Consider the following 19,174-nt stretch of genomic DNA (forward strand, 5'->3'; position numbering starts at 1 on the left):
CATAGCAGCATTCCTTAGAGCAAAAACTAGAAGCAACACAAACATCCAACAACAATACAAAGGGATAAATAAATTATAGTGTATCTACACAATGAAGTACTATGCAGAAGTGTTAATGAACGACAACTAATGCTACAATGTGGGTGACACACACTTATACTATATTGATCAAAAGCAGCCAGTTATAAAATAGCACATACTGTATGATTTCATTTGAATAACATTCAAAAATAGGCAAAACTGAACTGTTATTTCAGAACACGGGTGGAAAAACTACAAAGCAAACCATGGAAGTCAGAAGAAGGTTACTCTTAGTGGAGGAGAGGGCTATAGTTAAGAAAATGTACACAGGTGTTGAGAGTGTTTTATTTCTTTCCCTAAGGAATTACATGGGATTTGCTTTACAATCATTTCCAAGTTGTACTTTTATTTTTTTATATATGGTATGTGGGTTATAATTAGCAATACGAATGTAAAGATAAGTTCTCTGATTAGTCAAAATACATTTTATGAAGTCTTTAGTCAAAAGGATTGGTTTGAATCTGAGTTGTAAAACCTTGAGCACATCTCTTACCTTTTCTGTGCCTTCATTTTCCCACCTGTAAACTGAGGATAATTATATCTATTCACTCCAAAGTGTCAAATGTTCAGTCCAAAGTGTTAAATATGAATGCACACTGTAGACTGTAAAGCACAGTGTAGATAGGCTGCTGTTATTGTTTTCTGAGCCTACAGCAGGTTAGAGAAAAAGGGGAAAGAAAATGAGGTAAAGGTTACTACAGGCAGGTATATTCACGGCATCTTTTAACTATGAAAGTTGAACTTGAAAAAAATTGAAAAAATCAGACAAAGATCTGAAAATGCACAGCTTAGAACAATTTAAGAAATGGGACAAACACAGCTCTTAATAAATTAGCAGGCCAAGGTCATTGCCACATGAGAGAAGAGTAAAGACATGAGAATTTCTTGTGATTACCCAGGACCATTAAGAAACATATCAGTTATGTTCACTGTAGCTCACTGAAAGAACGAGAGAATGCAATATAAATGTTTCAATCCAAATTGATAAATTTTTAAAGGCTTTTGTGGGCCATTTAGAGGTAAAATTTTTATCTGTGAAATACACATTTACACAGAAAAAGTTATAGCAATAAAAATAATTCCCTTTTGCTGAAATCTCTGCCATGTGTCATGCACAGATCTAAAAACTATTCAGATTTTTAAAATTTAATTATTAAGATAAACCAGCAAGCTATATTATTTTGTTATCTCCGTCTCACAAATTAAAAAAAACTGAGGTTTAGAGAGTTTTAATGATTTTCTCATACATCGAAGGAGGAGTAGAGATGAGATTTGAACCCAAATATGATCCATTCCAAATCTTGGACTTCTTCTATCATAAAAGCTCCTGTTTACTACTTAAAAATAATAGATAACATAGTGGAGGAGGTATTTATATGGTCAGTCACACATCCATTCATTTTACTTTACACAAAAATTTAATCACATAAGTTTTTATTAATTATCTTAAAGCCTTCACTTCTTAAACCATTGATTCTTTCACCACTGGTAGATAATATCATATCATTTTAGTTCATCCACACAAGGCATTTTTTCTGAGTAATTTAGAATCTCAGTTCATCATCTCCATCAGTATCTCAATTAGCCCTTATATATACTTGTATATATTTCCAGTTTTTGCTAAAACAATTTAAAATTCTATTGGGGTAAAGTTTTAAATTGCTTTTAAAAATACATTTGAGATATCTGGACTATATAATTATCTCACAATTTGAACTTTATATAGTAAATATTACTACTTTAAAATAGTGAATAAAAAATAATTTATTTTTTGATGAAACCTCAATTTGTCATTTAAAACATCTCTAAAGACAAAACCTTGAAATTCATTTTCAACAATTTATAATCGGTTAATTAGCATATCTTAGTCTTAGAATAATTTTAGTAAATGTCTTTTAGAGCATCTGAGTACTGAATATCTTAAAAGTCATCTAGTCTAATCATGGTTCACCCACCTCTATTTCTATACACGCTTTATAAACCTCCTGCTATAGTACCCTGACTGGAGGAGATAATGATTCTTGTACATTTAATTTTTATTGCTATCTCTATAATATTTTTACTGCACAACGTCATTGCTGATTAGCAATGCAAAATTATAATTCTGCAATTTTGGCATATTATTGCTTTAAGTAAGAGCTAGCCAATTGGCAGAGGACAACTAAATCTCAACAAGGGGAAATGATAGATTCTACAAAATATAGACCAATAAGCTTAACATTAATGCTCCCCAAAATTCTCAAATTTATTATTAAAAACTTTTGTAAGAACCTAAAAATATCCAAGGATGTTCATTAGAAGCCATTATAGAGTGACTAAAAACTAGTCATGTTGAACCAGCCCCATTTCTTTGTCTTATAACACTCAGGTGGAACTGGTACAGATGTGGCGGCTTTTTAACAATCATTCAAAATTTTCTGTTAAGGTCCTGGACTGTATAATCATCTAAAGCAGGGGTACCCAGCCACTGGGCTGGGGACCGGTACTGGTCTGTGTCCTCTTAGGAATCAGGTGGCACAGGAGGAGATGAGCAGCTGGCAAGCGAGGATGGCCGCCTGATCTCCACCTCCTGTCAGATCAGCAGGGGCATTAGATTCTCATAGAAGTGCAAACTCTACTGTGAACTGTACGTGCGAGGGTATCTAGGTTGCGCACTCCTTATGAGAATGTAACTAATGCCCGATGATTTGAGGTGGAACTGTTTCATCCTGAAACTGTCCCCAGCACCTGTCTGTGGAAAAATTGTCTTCTTTGAAACTGGTCCCTGGTGCCAAAAAGGTTGGGGATCAATGATCTAAAGTTTCTTTTGACTTTCAAAATCCCATGGGTTTCACGTGGTAGAAATAAAGATACATTTTTGCTGAATGCTAAGGGATTTATAATTTGATATACAAGTTTGTAAACCTGACCAAAATCTCAAGTGGTAAAACTTGGACTCTCTCTTTTGCCTTATCCTTTTCAACATTATTTTCAATGTGGACCAAGATATAGAAGGGTCTTTAATTTTCACATGGCACAATCCTAGGGATAGCTAATGTGTGAGATTAAAAAAAAAATAAGATGTGTTTGTGTGTGTGTGTGTGTCCATAGACTGAAACTAAGTACCAAAAAAGGTCATAAAACATTTTACAAATACATTTGGGTTCAAATATAAATTACACTGTATTCATAATATTTGAAAAGTCAACAAAAGGAATGTTTATGTAAATTATATTACACTTTTAATATGAAATAACATGATACCTTTAAAAAATATTAATAGTAAGAGTTTGCAATGACATAGGGAAATCATGTAATATAATGTCACGTTGAAAAAGAAAAGCACATGAAATTGCTTATAAAGCAGTATCACAATCATATTTATAGATACTTAAAACCAAAGAAAATAGTACATGGAAAATTACCAAAATGATAAATGTGAATGGTGGGATTGTTATTTTCTACATCAGTATTGGAACCACATTCCCAGTCTTGGCATAGGTAACAAGACCCCTCCCCCAATCCCACCAGCTTAAGAAGACTGTGGTTCCAGAGGGAACTCAACAGGTCAAAGACAAAAGTTGAAATGTTTGAAAAAGTTCCACAGGGGTTCCTATATTAGGGAGAAAGATTTGCACCAGAGATGGTTAGATTCCAGAAGAACTGCCAGAAAACAAAGCAAGAAAACAGGATTTTGGGGTGAAGAAGAGGGTGATTATGATGGCAACTGAATGGTAATAGGGGCACTAGTAAAAATAACTTAGGAGTGGGACAGCAGGGGCTGTTCTCATACATGGTTGTTCAAAAACCCCATGTTGGGAAGAATATGAAGCGTGGAATTGACATTTATTCATTTATTTTGGAGAGGAATTGATATTTAAATAAAAAATAACAAAAACTCTCAAATCCTCTCAACAAAATAATGGAACAAGTTTCTTTTTACAATTATTAACACCAATTGAGCATTTCTATATGTCAGGCACTATGATGAACTATTTTATGCGTTATGTCATTTAATTTTCATAACAATTCCATGAGGTAGGGTCTAATGTTACCCTCATTTTCCTAAAGGGAAGTCAGAGTCTCAGAGATGACATGAGATTTAAGGTCATTTAGTCAATAGCAGGGCTCAGCTGACTCCGTTAACCTTTATAGTACTCTGTAAAGGCTTTCACATTTAGGCCCGAAAGTTTGTCACAAATAGCATAATAGTTTAGTACACATCAAAATGTTTGCTGGTAAGAAAGGAGTTTCTTTAAATTTCTTTTTGAAATAAACTAAAAATGAGAATATTTATCTTTTTAAAAATCGTTTTGTTTATAGATTTGTTGGACATTCCTGCTTTCAGCAGCACCTACCACTATAGGTCTTATTGATTATACACATGTATTATCCAAGGATGGAATCTAGTTCACTTTACAAGCTGGGCAGTTGCTCGCACTGAGAACTAAGGAATTATTTGGCTTTCTCCCATGATTGTTATCTCCCAGTTTGAGGAAACTACAATCAGTCAATTGGTAAAATATTAAAAAGAAACTTTCTACACTCAATACTGTCTAAAAATCATTTTATTCCTTCTATGTCCCTCAATTTTTCACAAAGTTTTTTACTGTAGACAAATTTGGGGGCCACTCTGTGATTATTCCCACTTGGAAAAATATACTGTTTTCTCTTCATGAAACTAGAACAGAAGGTCTAAAAGAAAGAAAATTATTAAGCATTCTACTGAGTTCCCCCCCCCCACCCCAACAAAAACTAAGATAGAGGTCAATGAATAAGTACGTGCAGACTGGAACTTGAATCCTCTAGGGTGACTGTAGGCTAATTAATAATTAATGCCAGAGCCACGGTGTTTGAAATGCAGATGTGATAACTAGAGGCCTGGCAGAGCTGTTCAGAGGAAGCAGATTTAGATGCTATAGGGAATAGGCACTCCCTTGCCGGCTGGCTCAGAGAGCCAGCCTGGGTGCAAAGCAGGGCCTATGGTTTAGATTATATTCCCCTCAGCTGTTAATTACCTGAACCTACTTTGAAGTTCTTCTCTTTTTATCCTTGCATGAAAAGAGATTGGTTCAGCCAAGGGACTTGAAGAGATGATCAAATACATGGGGTGGAGGGAAGAGGGGTGGGAATAGAACTTCAGATATAAGAAGATAACGAAGAAAAACACATAGTAGAACATGCAAGAACATACATTATTAGGAAATATCGAATTGTGGCTCATTGTCTCAAGCACATTATTTCTCTCAGTTATTCTAGTTAAGTTGATTTTAAGTAAATTGTAAACTTTCTCTGAATAGTTATAGCAACAAATTTCCATCATTGTTACTATATAGAGATTCGATAAGAGACAACCACAGGTGCTTTGTAATGCTATTTTTAACTTAATAAAGTCATTTAACACTCTTTATATTTATTTTTTTTTAAAGCCAAGCAATGATAAGGATAAAAATTAATAGACTCAGCCACAAAATGCTTCTATGTACCTTGTTTGTGTTCAAATAATTCATTCTCAGAACACAAATAGTAAGTGCCATTATTTAATGGGGGAAGCTACAGGATATTAGAAAACTGTGGAAATAAAATGCAGTGGAAAAAATATGAAAATATATTGTGGGGGGTAGCTGCATTAAAAAGCACCCTAATTTTTTTCAGAATATGTGTGTGTATGCACAAAATTTAAAGAAGCATGTCTGTTAACTATCTTGCAAATGGATTACAGCATACCTGGATTAAATATAAATGCTGACATTTTTTGTCTCTTTGTGCTTTATTTTTTTTAAATGTTATTTTTAGCTATTTTAGGTAGGGATTATCCCTGGGACACATGCTACTCACACATGAACACTGTTCGCTCTTTTAGTGGGAGAGCATGCAGTCATGAAATAGCTAACTTTCAATTGAATCTCTGTATCTTTTTGATAGGATAATAGTACTAATATTGCCATCAAGGAAAAATGTGTACCTATATTGAAATTGACACCTGTAAGTGCAATATCATCTGACTAAGGTGATATCAAACGAATACAAGCAAATGAGTGACACAACACATAGACCTCCCGTGTTCGGCGTAGACACAACACATAGACCTCCATGCAGTGATTTTGTTTGGGGGGGTACTAATTTATTTACAGTTCATTTCTGTTTAAAAGAATACTTTTATGAGCAGAGTTGTTACATTTTTTTCAGAATAAAAAGCTGGAAACTTGCTCATTTGAATCTATTATTCAAAATGACAAATTCCAAAAATAAAATAAAATAAAATAAAATGTAGGACTGTATTATTGCACAATTTAAATTTCCTTAGGCAGGACAACAATATGACTAAAAGTCTTCTATCAAAGGCAAAACATATTGGGAATTTGTACAATTTATGTGTAACACAGCTCTTCCAGTTGTGGTTTTCATTATAAGAATATATATACATTAACAATAAGATTGTGCAAAACTAAAACAAAAAAAATCTCCAAGAAATTTCATCTGTAACTTGTACTGACATAAAGCAGGAGGGCAAAATCACAGAAAACAGAGTCTACTTCCATGCTGATTTTATCATCAATCAGGTATCTCTGCAGTATTATATTGCTGGAGTCCAGAGTGCTGATGAAAATGTGGCATTTTCTCAAAGCTTTACATATAAATTTTGTATGTCGAGTCCCCTCTAATAAGAAAATGAGGGAGAGAGAAGTACTTGAAAACTGTGAGCAGTAAGCCAGAGGTAAAATATGAAAAGTCAACTGCTTATATCAGCACCTAAGATGTTCATGGCCATAGCCCTTTCCTCAACGGGCATTCATAGTTGTTCACGTTTTGTGGGTAATTATTTTAACACACAAACACAGAACAAAACACATTTATTACAATGCAACAGCAGTTATCTTTCAAAGTTGAGGTCTGAACTTTTGAATTACAGTTCCTCAATACGAAATTAAGCTACATTGGAGAGTGATTACATTCTGATTTCATTTATATGTGCTTTTGTTTTTGTTTTTGTTATATTAAACAATATGCTAACAAATAAATGTATTCATATATATTTTTCCACTTCTATATTTTTCACATTCTATTCCTTTGGCCAATTCAATTTAAGCAAAAAGATATCTGAAATTATGACATCTAGCTAAGTTTCAGTGCAAAAAAGTGCCAGCTTAGAGACATATGAAGAGCAGAGATACAAAACAGCACAATGGTGTCACCAGGAATATTGGGTTAAACTTTCTACTTTATTTCAACTTGGCTGTTTTACATCCCCCATTTTTCTCATTTCCACATGACTGTCTCTTCTACTAACAGTTGTATATTTTGCAAGGACTTATTCAATTTCTCAAAGTACATTTTAAAAGTTTTAATGTAATCTAGTGGCACAGGCGTGTATTAATCTCAAGGGATTAATACATTTTTTAAGTAATGAAAAAAATAAATATCTGCATATCAAACAATATTTAAGCCATGGAATCTGAAGGCCATAATTTATATATTTTTCTTATGAAGTTGGAACAACTAAAGCTTTCTTCTCTATGTCACATATATTTTAAATATTTTTCTCCTATTGCTATATATTTGCCACAGTTGTTTCAATTATGTGTTTATATTATGAAAATGCTTGTGACTACAGGCTCCTATATATCTGTACAATATTTTGCTTCTGTCTACTGCTATCTAAAATGTGGCTATATTATCTAGTTTGTTTTGTGTCCTTTTCACCTGCGGCTACAGAGAAACTGAAATGAAGTTCTCAGCTCTTTATTAGTGAAAGCACCAGAAAAGTAAATAGATCATAACAGAAATGTTTTTCTGCCTCCAGTATGAGTGATGTATGTTGCATGAGCTACGCATTGCAAAACAGAGGAAGAGTTCTTTACCCTGCAAAAGGAAAAGTAAAGCATTGAAAAAGGACTTTAATGAAATCATAACATTAGAATACTTTATATTAAATCTCACTAATTTTCTAGGTGAAGGCAGTGAAGTGAATGTGAGGAAACATTAAAAGGGAATTGAATTTGCATTCCTTATGCTACAGGCACATGTTTACATGACCTTTAAAACAGAATTAAAGCTGTATCATCAGCAGCTGTAGGCAATTCACATTACTAAGGCAATCAAATCAGAATGCTAAACTAACTATAAAACATAAATTAAACTGATAGAGAATCATCTTAATTCACTAGGTTTACTTGCAATCTACTTATACTCTACTAGTCATTTCAAAGCAGTTTGCGGATCCACCAAATGAGAAATACTGCAACATATCTAAAAACAGAGTGTCCAACTATACGAATGTAAGCTAAAACACTTTAACATATCTTTTTAACATACTTCCATGAATCATCTGAGTTAGCTTATTTCATGAACATTATTTACCTTCAACAATCACCTACAAAAGTAAGCATTATTCCATAAAGACATAATACTCTTGATATGCTATACATAGCAGATATAATTTTTATTTCAAATGAGTACTTGGAAGAGTTAATAATGAATGTGTAAAGGCTAGTAAAAATTAACTGAACATATTTTTATTCCAAACGTCATTGTATTATTCCTCAATATCCTTCATACCTTAACAATAAATATATTCTGGTTTCCTTTCATAGCATGGTACAGATAGTCCTCCTTTTAAAATGTGGTAGGATGGAATATTAAATAGAATTTAAAATTCAATTGTGTGGGATGAGACTTATTCTAATGACATAAAATGAGAAGTGTAAATATATTTATAATGCAAGTTATCATCTCACAAAAACTGTTTTAAGAAAGCTTGACTTTTTTTCCATTTGTAGTAAATTTTAGGAAAACAAATATATTCTATGTTTCCCAAAGTGTTTCTATTTGCATGTTGTAATTTAATTTCCTCCTCTGTAAAAAAAATTTCTAAGACCCCTTGATGCTACTGAAAACATACAGAATATGTTTGAAAATGCAATTCTTCTACTTGAATAAAAGTAGGGGGGACTCAAATGCATCTTTCCATCACTAATGTGGGTGTCTGTATAGGACAATCTCGGTTCTTAACAAAACTGTCAACTAGCTGTTAAAAGAAAAACAATCCTCCACAACTCTAAGATTCTGTTTCAGCTGAGCTGAGATCCACACTCAAGAGTTGAGATCATTATTGAATGCAATTTATATTCAAATAGGTTTGTTCTCCAATATGCAAAGGTCCAACCCTGTAAATTCACACCCATTGCCCCTCACCACATGCAGAAAGATGTGAGTTATCCATTTGTTTAAGAGAGGTGGTAACATACCTAATGTTTACATCAAGCACCTGGAAAAAAAACATTGTATTTAAAGGTTAAGATGAGAGCAGATGTGATTGAACTACTGTTTATTGGCAAACAAGAATTCCAATCTCTCCCCAAAAGTAGAAATACTAAGAAGAGGATAGGTGAGAAAAAGCAAAAGCCTCATTCTCACTATTATTTGAATAAGTTAAAAGAAATATTTAGGATGTACCAAAGACATCTGAGTATTGATATTTAGATTGCCCTAAATGTCTTTCCTTAGAAGCCTAAGGTTTTCTTGCCCCTTCAGTTGTTAAAAACATGAAATTTCTTATTTTTGAAGAGGAATAGGCAGGTTTAAATTCCTCCCTTAATGTTATCTAAGTTAACATCTTATTGCCGGAACAAAATATTTTAGGGCAACTGTCACTTTAACACACCAGGGGAATAATAGGGGTGCTAGTCCTCGAGCATATCCCCCGAGGGGGGGCGTCACTGCGGCAGAGCTGTGGTGACACACCTCATTTGTTGGGGAAGGAGATGGGCCTTGTCTCCTGAGAAAGCACTACCTTGAGCCCTTTACATAGGTGCAGGTTTAGAGAGCAGGACAATTGGCTTAGTAGTGTTCAAGGGGCAAAAGGAGCCTTGGACCTAGGAGGGGCTCGCCTGGCGGAGCAGCAGAGGCTGCCCAGGGACTAGGATATTCCTTTGGCCAGGCCGAAAAGGCCCAGGGCTCTCCAAAAGAACAGCAGGTGGCCACTATTGTCGGGTTGGGGGGCCGGGAGCTCTAGGCTAATACAGACACTTTGGTGTCTTGCTTCTAGATCCCTGCCCCCTCCCTCCGCCTCCAACAGAAGGAAAGTGACCTTGCCACCATCCTTCAGATCCCGCTTCAAATAGAAGAGAGGCTGGGGAGGTTTAGGGGGCAATGAAGTCCTGAAGGCTGTCAAAATAAGCCCCTCTAGCCAGCTGCCCTGTGTCGCAATAGAATCCATTTGCCCTAAAGAATTGCCACCCGCGGAGTTATCTTAAAACAATATATCTCAGTAGAATGCTCCCGACCCCCACCACAACACCTCTATTCAGTGTATGTCCAGGAGGCTAAGGTCAGGTCCACCGTTCCGAAACATCTGGACATTTTAGCCAAGCTCTCCAGAAGGCGAGGGATCCTGTTGCTGCCCAAATCGCGCCCCCTCCTGCCGATGCCTTGTCTGATGTTTTGGGGAAGCTCCTTGATTCTTTATAGCTTTGCATCTCGGCAGAATGAAGCTAGCTGACTTGGGTTAGCGGCAACACCAGAATGGGAGCGAGCTGGCTGGGGGAGTCACAACCACCTGAGCCAGGAGCAGAATCACCAAGGGCAAAGCACTGGTCAAGAGCTAGGTTCTGCTGTCTGCCTGAGCTCTTGTACTTGGAAAAGAGACTCCAAAAAGTTATTGGATATTAAATGTGTGTGTGCACGCACAGCACCCACGGTGGCCTGACTGATGTATTCACAGGCAGCTGGAAACCGTAATACCCGACCGAATGGAACTCTTCTCGGGGCAGGGGAGCTAAATTGATTCCTTAAATCCATAGTGAGGCAAAGTGCAAGAGATGTCGGTCCAAAGAAAAGTTACAGAAAAGGGAAATTTTACGACCACTCAGGAAACTCACACCCCTCCGCCAGAAGAACTAACACAACAGCAATCACAACAGAGGAAGCATTAATATTCTTGTTAAAAATGCGTTCCCCAAATGTCCTTTCAAATTGGACTTTTTCCCAAACTCTCTCTCTCTGTGTGTGTGTGTGTGTGTGTGTGTGTGTGTGTGTGTATACATTTTGTTGGGTGGTGGGCCACAATCCCCCCATACACACACACACACACACACACACACACTACACATTATTTTCATAATCATCAGCAGCCCCTTCTCTACTCTTTCCTCCTGGAAAATAATGATAATAGTAATTGAAATTTCTGAAAAATGACAGCAGGTTAAATCTGGTCGGTTGCTCATTTTCAAAGTGATAAACTTACATTCCTATTCTTTGTGGGGCCCTGAAATGGTAATGTGAGCCCCAGACACTGAGCAGATTACTTACTAAAAGTCATTTCCAGAAGGATCCCATATATCAATCTATAATCAAGCTTCCTGTAGTCCCATAACCACACAGGGACGTGGAACGCTCGCCATTTCAGACAAATAAATACCATTTACTAAGGGGCGGGGAGACAGGGTGGCAGGGAACACAGGACCTCAGTTAGGAATGAAGCCTAAGCATTCTTACAATTTTGCACACTAAAACCTTAATCCATCCATGAAGAAGGAAGTGATTTGCAATTTGGGGAGGCTCTATTAACTACTATAGTGACTTAAGAAAAGCGTCTAATGTTCAGCCAGAAGACTTATTGATGACTGGAATACCGATGCGCGCAGGGTTTAAAGTAAGAGATTTCTACCCGCCCTCTGATCAATCGCGCAGCTATGACTATTTTTTTTTTTCGTTTTTAAATACCTCTACCACTTCTTACTTTCAAAAAAATAATTAAAAGAAAAATCAAAAGTACCATTGCATTTTAAATTTGGAAGCATTCTGCTGCTTTTTTTTTTTTTTTTTTGATAAAAGTGTAATTCCACGTGTGTTATATATTTTGTAAAACCATCCGCTGGGTTCCTCGACTCTAGGCTTGGTCTGCAGTGTAAAACTGCACAATGATTCCTAAACACCCCAAATCCTGGTGCCAGGAAAATGATAGCTATGCTGAGCATGACACAATAGCTCTGTCTCTGTAAAGCTCTTTTCTCTGGGATACTGTAAAATTAGGGTTCACCCACCGACATTGCAACGGCAAAAATGTGATCCCTAAAGAGAAACTGAGACTGGATGGACGCGACCTGGCCAACGCAGTTATAGGAGCAAGCATCCTTTCCCTTGGTAGTGAGGGTCTCTATTGTCCCAGCCTGTCCTCTAACCATCCTGTCAGAGGCCCCTGCCACACAATGCCTCAGCACTTCTCCCCAGCATTCAATTTTGCTAGGAAATGACTAGTGGTTCTCACAGATTGGGGTATTTGTATTAGATTTTACATGAGGAGTATTTTAAGTTTCCCTGTTTCTGCTGCAGCATTCACTGTGTGTACTCACCCCCTCCCCTCTTCCTCTTCCCTTTTTCTCTGAAGATTCTTTTTCTTATGTTCAGGAAAGCCAATAGAGACCTGAAAAAAAAAATGAACTAATTGAGCTTGAGCTCAATTAGTTCATGCCTATGAACTATTTTGCCATGTTCTACCATCAGTATTGGCAATGTCTCCTAATGTAATCTAAATTCTTTTTAAAAAATTTTCCCCAGAATATTAGGAGCCCCTTACCTCCCCCCCCACCCCATGCAGCTTTTGAAAAAGAAAAAAGGAGAAGAAGAAAGAAGGCGACTATAAGAGGAGCTGCAGTGGGCTAGTGCTCTGAAGGACAGCTGAGTCTCACACCGAGAACAGTCTTATGAGCTCAATATGCAGAAACCAGGAAAACAGCTTTTTTTTCTTCTGCTTTGAGAAGTCTGTTCAATTGTTTCCTTCCCTTATGAGCTCCTGGTGTTAAAAAGAAAATGCACATTTGTCCCTACCAAGCCTAATCTAACTTGTTCTGTCTCCAAAGTGAACTTGGGTTGAAGGTGAAGTTTTCATCTTGAGATAATGCCTATGTTCCATGTCCTGCCATTTGGAGCTTCATGCTATATTGCACACAATCAAATCTGGCCTTTTGAACTTACTTCCTGAACCCCCTCCACCCGCCGCCGCTACTCCCTGTCCTGACCCCCTGCCAGCTTCAGCCCCAAACCACCTTCCTCTCCCCACCCTCAATTTGTACACATAATGAGAATGCTTCATAATCTACCCTCACATATGAAATCTGCAAGAGGCACAATCCCCATGGCTGGGGTACTTTCCAAAGAAGCCAGGACGCAGGCTACCCAGCTGCGGCCGTGTTCAGATGTTTCCACGGGAGCACAACCTGAACCACATTAATCTGCTTAATTTCTTTTGTGAATCTTTCCTTGCTTAGAAAGAAAGGGGAGTGGGTATCTGTGAAGACGTTCAGGAGCTGGTATCCCTAAATCTTGTGAGGAAGGAAATCCACTGCAAACTCTGAAGTTACAAATAAATGAACATATATAAATAAAGCCAATCTGACTTTCTTTTAAAAATGATCTGAATTGCCCTCTTAGAAACAAAGCAAGGGGAAAGGGTAAGGTGGGGTGTGTAATTGGAGTGTGAGGGCAACTTAACAAGGAATAAAAATTGTGCCAGGTTCTTGCCTGGCACAGGAATTGAAACCTGTGCTGCTTTGCTGAAGATAGGTGGGGATTCGCTACAATTACAGTTTGTCTACTTCAAAGCCGGGCTCCTCTCTAGGGCGACTTTTAACTGCCCCTACCCGGTAGGTTCCACAGCTATTGTTATATTATTCAAACCAAAGCTCTAGAGGGGGTGGGGAGAAGCAGATCTGAGGACCGGGTTTGGGCTTCAAGATCAGGATGTGGAGCACATCAAGTGTGTATGTAGCCCAGCTGCATGAGAGAGCAAGCTTGCCAGTGATAACTTAGAGTTTAAGGCAAAATGCAGTCTATGAAAAATAAGTTACCAGCTCTTTGCAACAGTAGCTTCGTATCAACTTATTTTTCTCCCATGTCCAGACGGGTCGTCTATTGAATGTGGCTCTTTTATTTTGCATGGGGCAGGGGATTTGTGACCATGGTCCCCCCTTTTATTCCTCTCTCTATGGAAACCCAGATCATGGGGAGAAATATGTGAAGCTGAATAAAGAGAAGCTGCAGAAAGGAGCGCTTGAGAGCGGCATCTGTTACACTTGGGAAGTTAAACTGACAGGAGAGGGCGAAGGAAACCTCTCCAGTAGATTAGTTAGAACAGCAAGAAGATTTGACTATATGCAGATATTTTATTCAAAAAACAAAACACCTTACATGCAAGAGAAGATTCTATCACATTTACTAGAGGATGTGATTGGACCTGAATTCAATAGGCAGTATCTATACTCATGGAAACATTTTTTTAAATAAAAGAAAGAAGGAAAGAGGAAGAAAGAAAGGAAGAAAGAAAGATGGAAAGAAAGAAAGAAAGAAAGAAAGAAAGAAAGAAAGAAAGAAAGAAAGAAAGAAAGAAAAGAAAGAGAAAGAGAGAGAGAAAAGAAAAATAAAGGCGATAACGACAGTTTGTGCTCCTGACGAAAGCTATTATTTCCATTAAAAAGCGAGTTTTTACATTAAAAAACTGCAAAGTAAGGGTGTAAAAAACCTGTCCCTGGGATCAGATCTCCCTCCTTACCTCTCCCCCTCCAAGCCTCTGGTAAATGGTCTGAACCACTTGATGCGGCTGGCAAAATAGGGTACCAGGAGCAGAGGCCATGGGCAAGAGGAAGGTTGATTGTAAGAACTCAGGCAAGTCAAGATTGAAAAAAGATCCCCTTCTTGATGCAAAAGCCTTATCATTTGATAATTACCTTAACCCCCTGAATGGCCTAAGATTAGCAACTCTCACCCAAAGGCAGCTGCAAGGTGGGGGTGGGGAACCTACAACAACAAAAACAGTATGGCAATGATCATGATCGTTTTGCACGTAAGGTTTCTTCAACGCGTTTCCCTCTGACCTCTAAATTGAGCCGACACAGACTCACAAATGGATCTTCCAAAGGGCAGCTTAACAGAACACCTAAAAACTTTACTTTTGTTTGATTTTAACAAGTTCTTGTTTCTTCCAGAAGCAGAATTTCAGGCACAAATGAGATTGCATTCTTGCAAAGGAAGATGCAAACAGTTAGCAGTAAAGAAATGAGCTCCTTAGCAGAAAAGGTGGGGAGTTGGGGGGGGGAGAGAAAGAGAGAGAGAGAAAGGAAAACTCAATTTCTAAAAGCAGATAAGTCTCTACAATAGGACGTGGGCAAATGAAGCTACAGTTTCAATGAGAGAGCAGGAAGAGGGGGTGAGATGGCAAATGATCCTCTGCCAATAATTACTAAGTGTTTACCTTAAAAAAAAGAAGAGTGAGAAAAAGAAATAGATCTGAATCAGATGCCAGGTTTTCACGCCTAATAAACACGTTTACACTTACCAATATCAGCTCCTATTGCTCTGTGCTCTCATAAGAAATTACTCATTTCACAGGAAATAGATGCTCTTTAGCTATATAAAGGAATGGCAGAATAAGCTCACCTTGTTTTTATTTTTTTCTCATTTTCTTGCACATTCTTCAGATCTGTCTTCTTAGAGAAACTAATGCCTTAATGACTTTCTGGTAGCAGCAAGCCTTCTTTTATTTCTGCTAAATATATGAAAATGTATGCAAATTTAAATCAAGCTTAACCTAGGCGCTCTTGCAATATATTTAATGGAATTTCAAACCAATAAGGGAACTCTGATGCCGTCTTCTGTAAGTGCAAATATAATTAGGCAGCTAGGTTACCTCCAAAATTATTCAATGAAAGGTCATTTTTTTAACTTCAAAGACCATGTTGGGTATCTGGTGTTGCCTTTTCTCAGCTAGAACAAATCTTAAATCTTTGCCTTTCTCCCCACTCTGCTTCCAAGCACTGCCTTTGCGCCGGGCTGTGGAGCACACGGACTCGTCCTTTCCTAACTTATAAAAGCTTAGAAGGAGCACAAGTGTTTCACCTCTTTTATTCTATCCAAAATGTAAAAGCAGTCCTGTGTTTTCAAGCTGAAAGCAAATTCAAGCTTGATGGGGACTGGGGAAGTGGGGGCGGTACTTGATGCCAAACATCCCGCCATTTCTCTCTCTGAATTTCCTGGGCACATTAAATGCAGGGCGGGTGAGGAGGGTGGGGGAGCGGTGAAAGTTAAAAACAATTTTCCTAGGGGATAGCATTGGGGCGCGGGGTCACGAACGTTTTCCTGTATACCTATTCGTAGTGGGTCTGCAGAATGTTTTGGGTGAGTGTGAGGGCTGCCCGCTTCAGCAAGCAGAACCTTTGACAGAAGTTGTGGGATCTGTGATGAGAACTGATAGGGAGCAATGAGAAAGCAAGGTTTCCAATTGACCAGCTAGATTGGGAAGCAAACTTCGAAATAACTGAATATTGTCAGTATCACATTAGGTTTTACTTTCCCAGAATAATTCAGTTCTTCGTGACCTAAAAAATTTTTCAGAAAAACTGAAAGAACAGGATATCTTTTAGAAGCTTTCAGACCTTGATATCGAGGTTCTTAATACAATGAAATAAACTGAAATGTTCTTATTGAAATCATTGGTTTCAACTTTATTGGTTTAGGGTCCAATCGAAGACGTTACTTTGCTCAAAGTTTATAGCGACGTTTTGTTTTGCAGTCCTAGGCACACAACTAGCCCGCCCAGACCGCCGAGTGAGTCTGAAAAATCCCTAATCACTGAGATCAAAATGACATTTAAACTTGTTTCACTTTTTCTTTATTTAGATTAATCTAAATAATCAAAAAGGAGTACTACAACCTTAATTTTCCACCTCACTCCCTGACTGCCCCCCAACAACACATCCCTCACATCTTTTCCCCATCAACATAAACCCCGGGGTAGTGGAGGGGTAATCAAATGTACGGCCGCCACTCTGCGCTAGGCAGCCAATGGAGCTGAAAGATTGATTCACTTCCTGCTTGGGTCTCATTGAAACTCCGGAGCTTCACCAGCCTAATTTGGAAAGCGAGCCCGACCTCCCGCACCGCTATTGGCCGGGCTTACTCCTGGCCAGGCGGAGACGCGCTGCGATTGGCCGTGGTGGGTGCCGGTAACCCGTGCTAGCGTCTTTGGCTCCCCGCACCGTAGATGTCAAAGGCTGAAGCTGCTCCCTTTGCTACATTATAACTAGTAGGGGATCCTCACCGACCATGGCCACAGCTGCCTCGAATCCCTACAGCATTCTCACTTCCACCTCCCTAGTCCATGCGGACTCTGCGGGCATGCAGCAGGGGAGTCCTTTCCGCAACCCTCAGAAACTTCTCCAAAGTGATTACTTGCAGGGAGTTCCCAGCAATGGGCATCCCCTCGGGCATCACTGGGTGACCAGTCTGAGCGATGGGGGCCCATGGTCCTCCACACTGGCCACCAGCCCCCTGGACCAGCAGGACGTGAAGCCCGGGCGAGAAGACCTGCAACTGGGTGCGATCATCCATCACCGCTCGCCACACGTAGCCCACCACTCACCGCACACTAACCACCCCAACGCCTGGGGGGCGAGCCCGGCACCGACTCCGTCTATCACGTCAAGCGGCCAACCCCTCAACGTGTACTCGCAGCCTGGCTTCACCGTGAGCGGCATGCTGGAACACGGGGGACTCACCCCACCTCCAGCTGCCGCCTCTGCACAGAGCCTGCACCCGGTGCTCCGAGAGCCCCCGGATCACGGCGAACTGGGCTCGCACCATTGCCAGGATCACTCCGACGAGGAGACGCCAACCTCTGATGAGTTGGAACAGTTCGCCAAACAATTCAAACAAAGAAGAATCAAGTTGGGCTTCACGCAGGCCGACGTGGGGTTGGCGCTGGGCACACTGTATGGTAACGTGTTCTCGCAGACCACCATCTGCAGGTTCGAGGCCTTGCAGCTGAGCTTCAAAAACATGTGCAAGCTGAAGCCCCTGCTGAACAAGTGGCTGGAGGAGGCAGATTCGTCCACAGGGAGCCCGACCAGCATTGACAAGATCGCTGCACAGGGCCGCAAGCGCAAGAAGCGGACCTCCATCGAGGTGAGTGTCAAGGGCGTACTGGAGACGCATTTCCTCAAGTGTCCCAAGCCTGCCGCGCAGGAGATCTCCTCGCTGGCAGACAGCCTCCAGTTGGAGAAAGAAGTGGTGCGTGTCTGGTTCTGTAATCGAAGACAAAAAGAGAAAAGAATGACTCCGCCAGGGGATCAGCAGCCGCATGAGGTTTATTCGCACACCGTGAAAACAGACACATCTTGCCATGATCTCTGACTGGAGGAAGCGAGGAGGCGGCCGGCCGCACTGGGAGCAGCGCGGATTTCTCTTTCTCTCTCACTCTCTTCCTTTCATTCTAGCTTTCTTTATTATTTCTCTCTCTCTCGTTCGCTCGCTCTCTTGTACTCTCTCTCTCTTTTCCCTCCTTTCCTTTTTCTTTCCTTTCCCCTTTCTTCTTTCCTTCCTCTTTCTTTTTTTCCCCTTCTTTTTCCCTTTCCTTTCCTTTCATTTTCTTTCATTTTCTTTCCTTTCCCCTTCCCTTCCCTTCCCTTCCATCTCTTCCTTTCCTTTCCTTTCTTTTCTTTTCCTTTCCTTTCCTTTTTTTCCCTTTCCTTTCCTTTCCTTTTTTTCCCTTTCCTTTCCTTTTTTTCCCTTTCCTTTCCTTTTCATAAGAGGTTCTAACTTCTGTTGACAAAGGAAACACATACTCTCTCATTCAGGCTTCTCAATGCTGATACACAGTTATATTAAGCAGTCCAAGCTGGGATCTCATATTCCTGGCTCCCCGGGCAACAGTTCCCTTTAGCCTTTTCTGCTGATCAATACATATTGTTTACTCAGAGTAAGGTTTGTTTGGTCGCTCCTCTCTAGGAAGAACAAGGAGTGGGATAACGTGGGGGCGGGGTGGGGCGGGGGAGGGATTGGGAAGACAGATGTGTGCCTCTGAATAACCTTTCAGCGCCTTGGTTATAGCAGCTGTATTTCAGGTGAAATTTGTTTTACAATAGACTAGTTTTGCATTTTTAAAAACTTCTATAGCGTTTCTAAATGTCTGCGGTGTTTTACTACAATCTGTACACAATATTTGTGAGATAATTTGTATCTAATCGACCACTCCATGTTATTATTGCTATTATTATTACTACTTCGTTGAGCTGATGGCTTTTTAATTGCTTAGAAAAGGGAGGAGATGAATGGGAACAGGCGG

The 19,174-nt window shown here is 39.3% G+C and overlaps 1 protein-coding gene and 1 long non-coding RNA gene across 3 annotated transcripts in view; one reads left to right on the forward strand and one right to left on the reverse strand.

The window, feature by feature from the left end:
- Nucleotides 1–15,697, reverse strand: part of LOC129052971 (uncharacterized) — a 328,936-nt gene extending 313,239 nt beyond the window's left edge. The window contains exons 1-3 of one of the 2 annotated variants that reach the window (XR_010139022.1): nt 15,493–15,697; nt 12,414–12,484; nt 575–729 (exon numbers count right to left, since the gene is read on the reverse strand). This is a non-coding gene — a long non-coding RNA (uncharacterized LOC129052971). The remainder of the gene's footprint in view (nt 1–574; nt 730–12,413; nt 12,485–15,492) is intronic. The other variant, XR_010139021.1, reaches the window with a different exon arrangement.
- A 1,418-nt stretch (nt 15,698–17,115) lies between these two features.
- On the forward strand, nt 17,116–18,824 carry POU3F4 (POU class 3 homeobox 4). Its single transcript, XM_002831848.5, has one exon. The coding sequence runs from the start codon at nt 17,158–17,160 to the stop codon at nt 18,241–18,243; it is 1,086 nt and encodes a 361-aa protein (XP_002831894.1). The 5' UTR covers nt 17,116–17,157; the 3' UTR covers nt 18,244–18,824.
- The last annotated feature ends 350 nt before the right edge of the window (nt 18,825–19,174 follow it).

The sequence above is a fragment of the Pongo abelii genome, chromosome X (assembly GCF_028885655.2).
Source record: "Pongo abelii isolate AG06213 chromosome X, NHGRI_mPonAbe1-v2.0_pri, whole genome shotgun sequence".
NCBI classification, from domain to species: Eukaryota; Metazoa; Chordata; class Mammalia; order Primates; family Hominidae; genus Pongo; species Pongo abelii.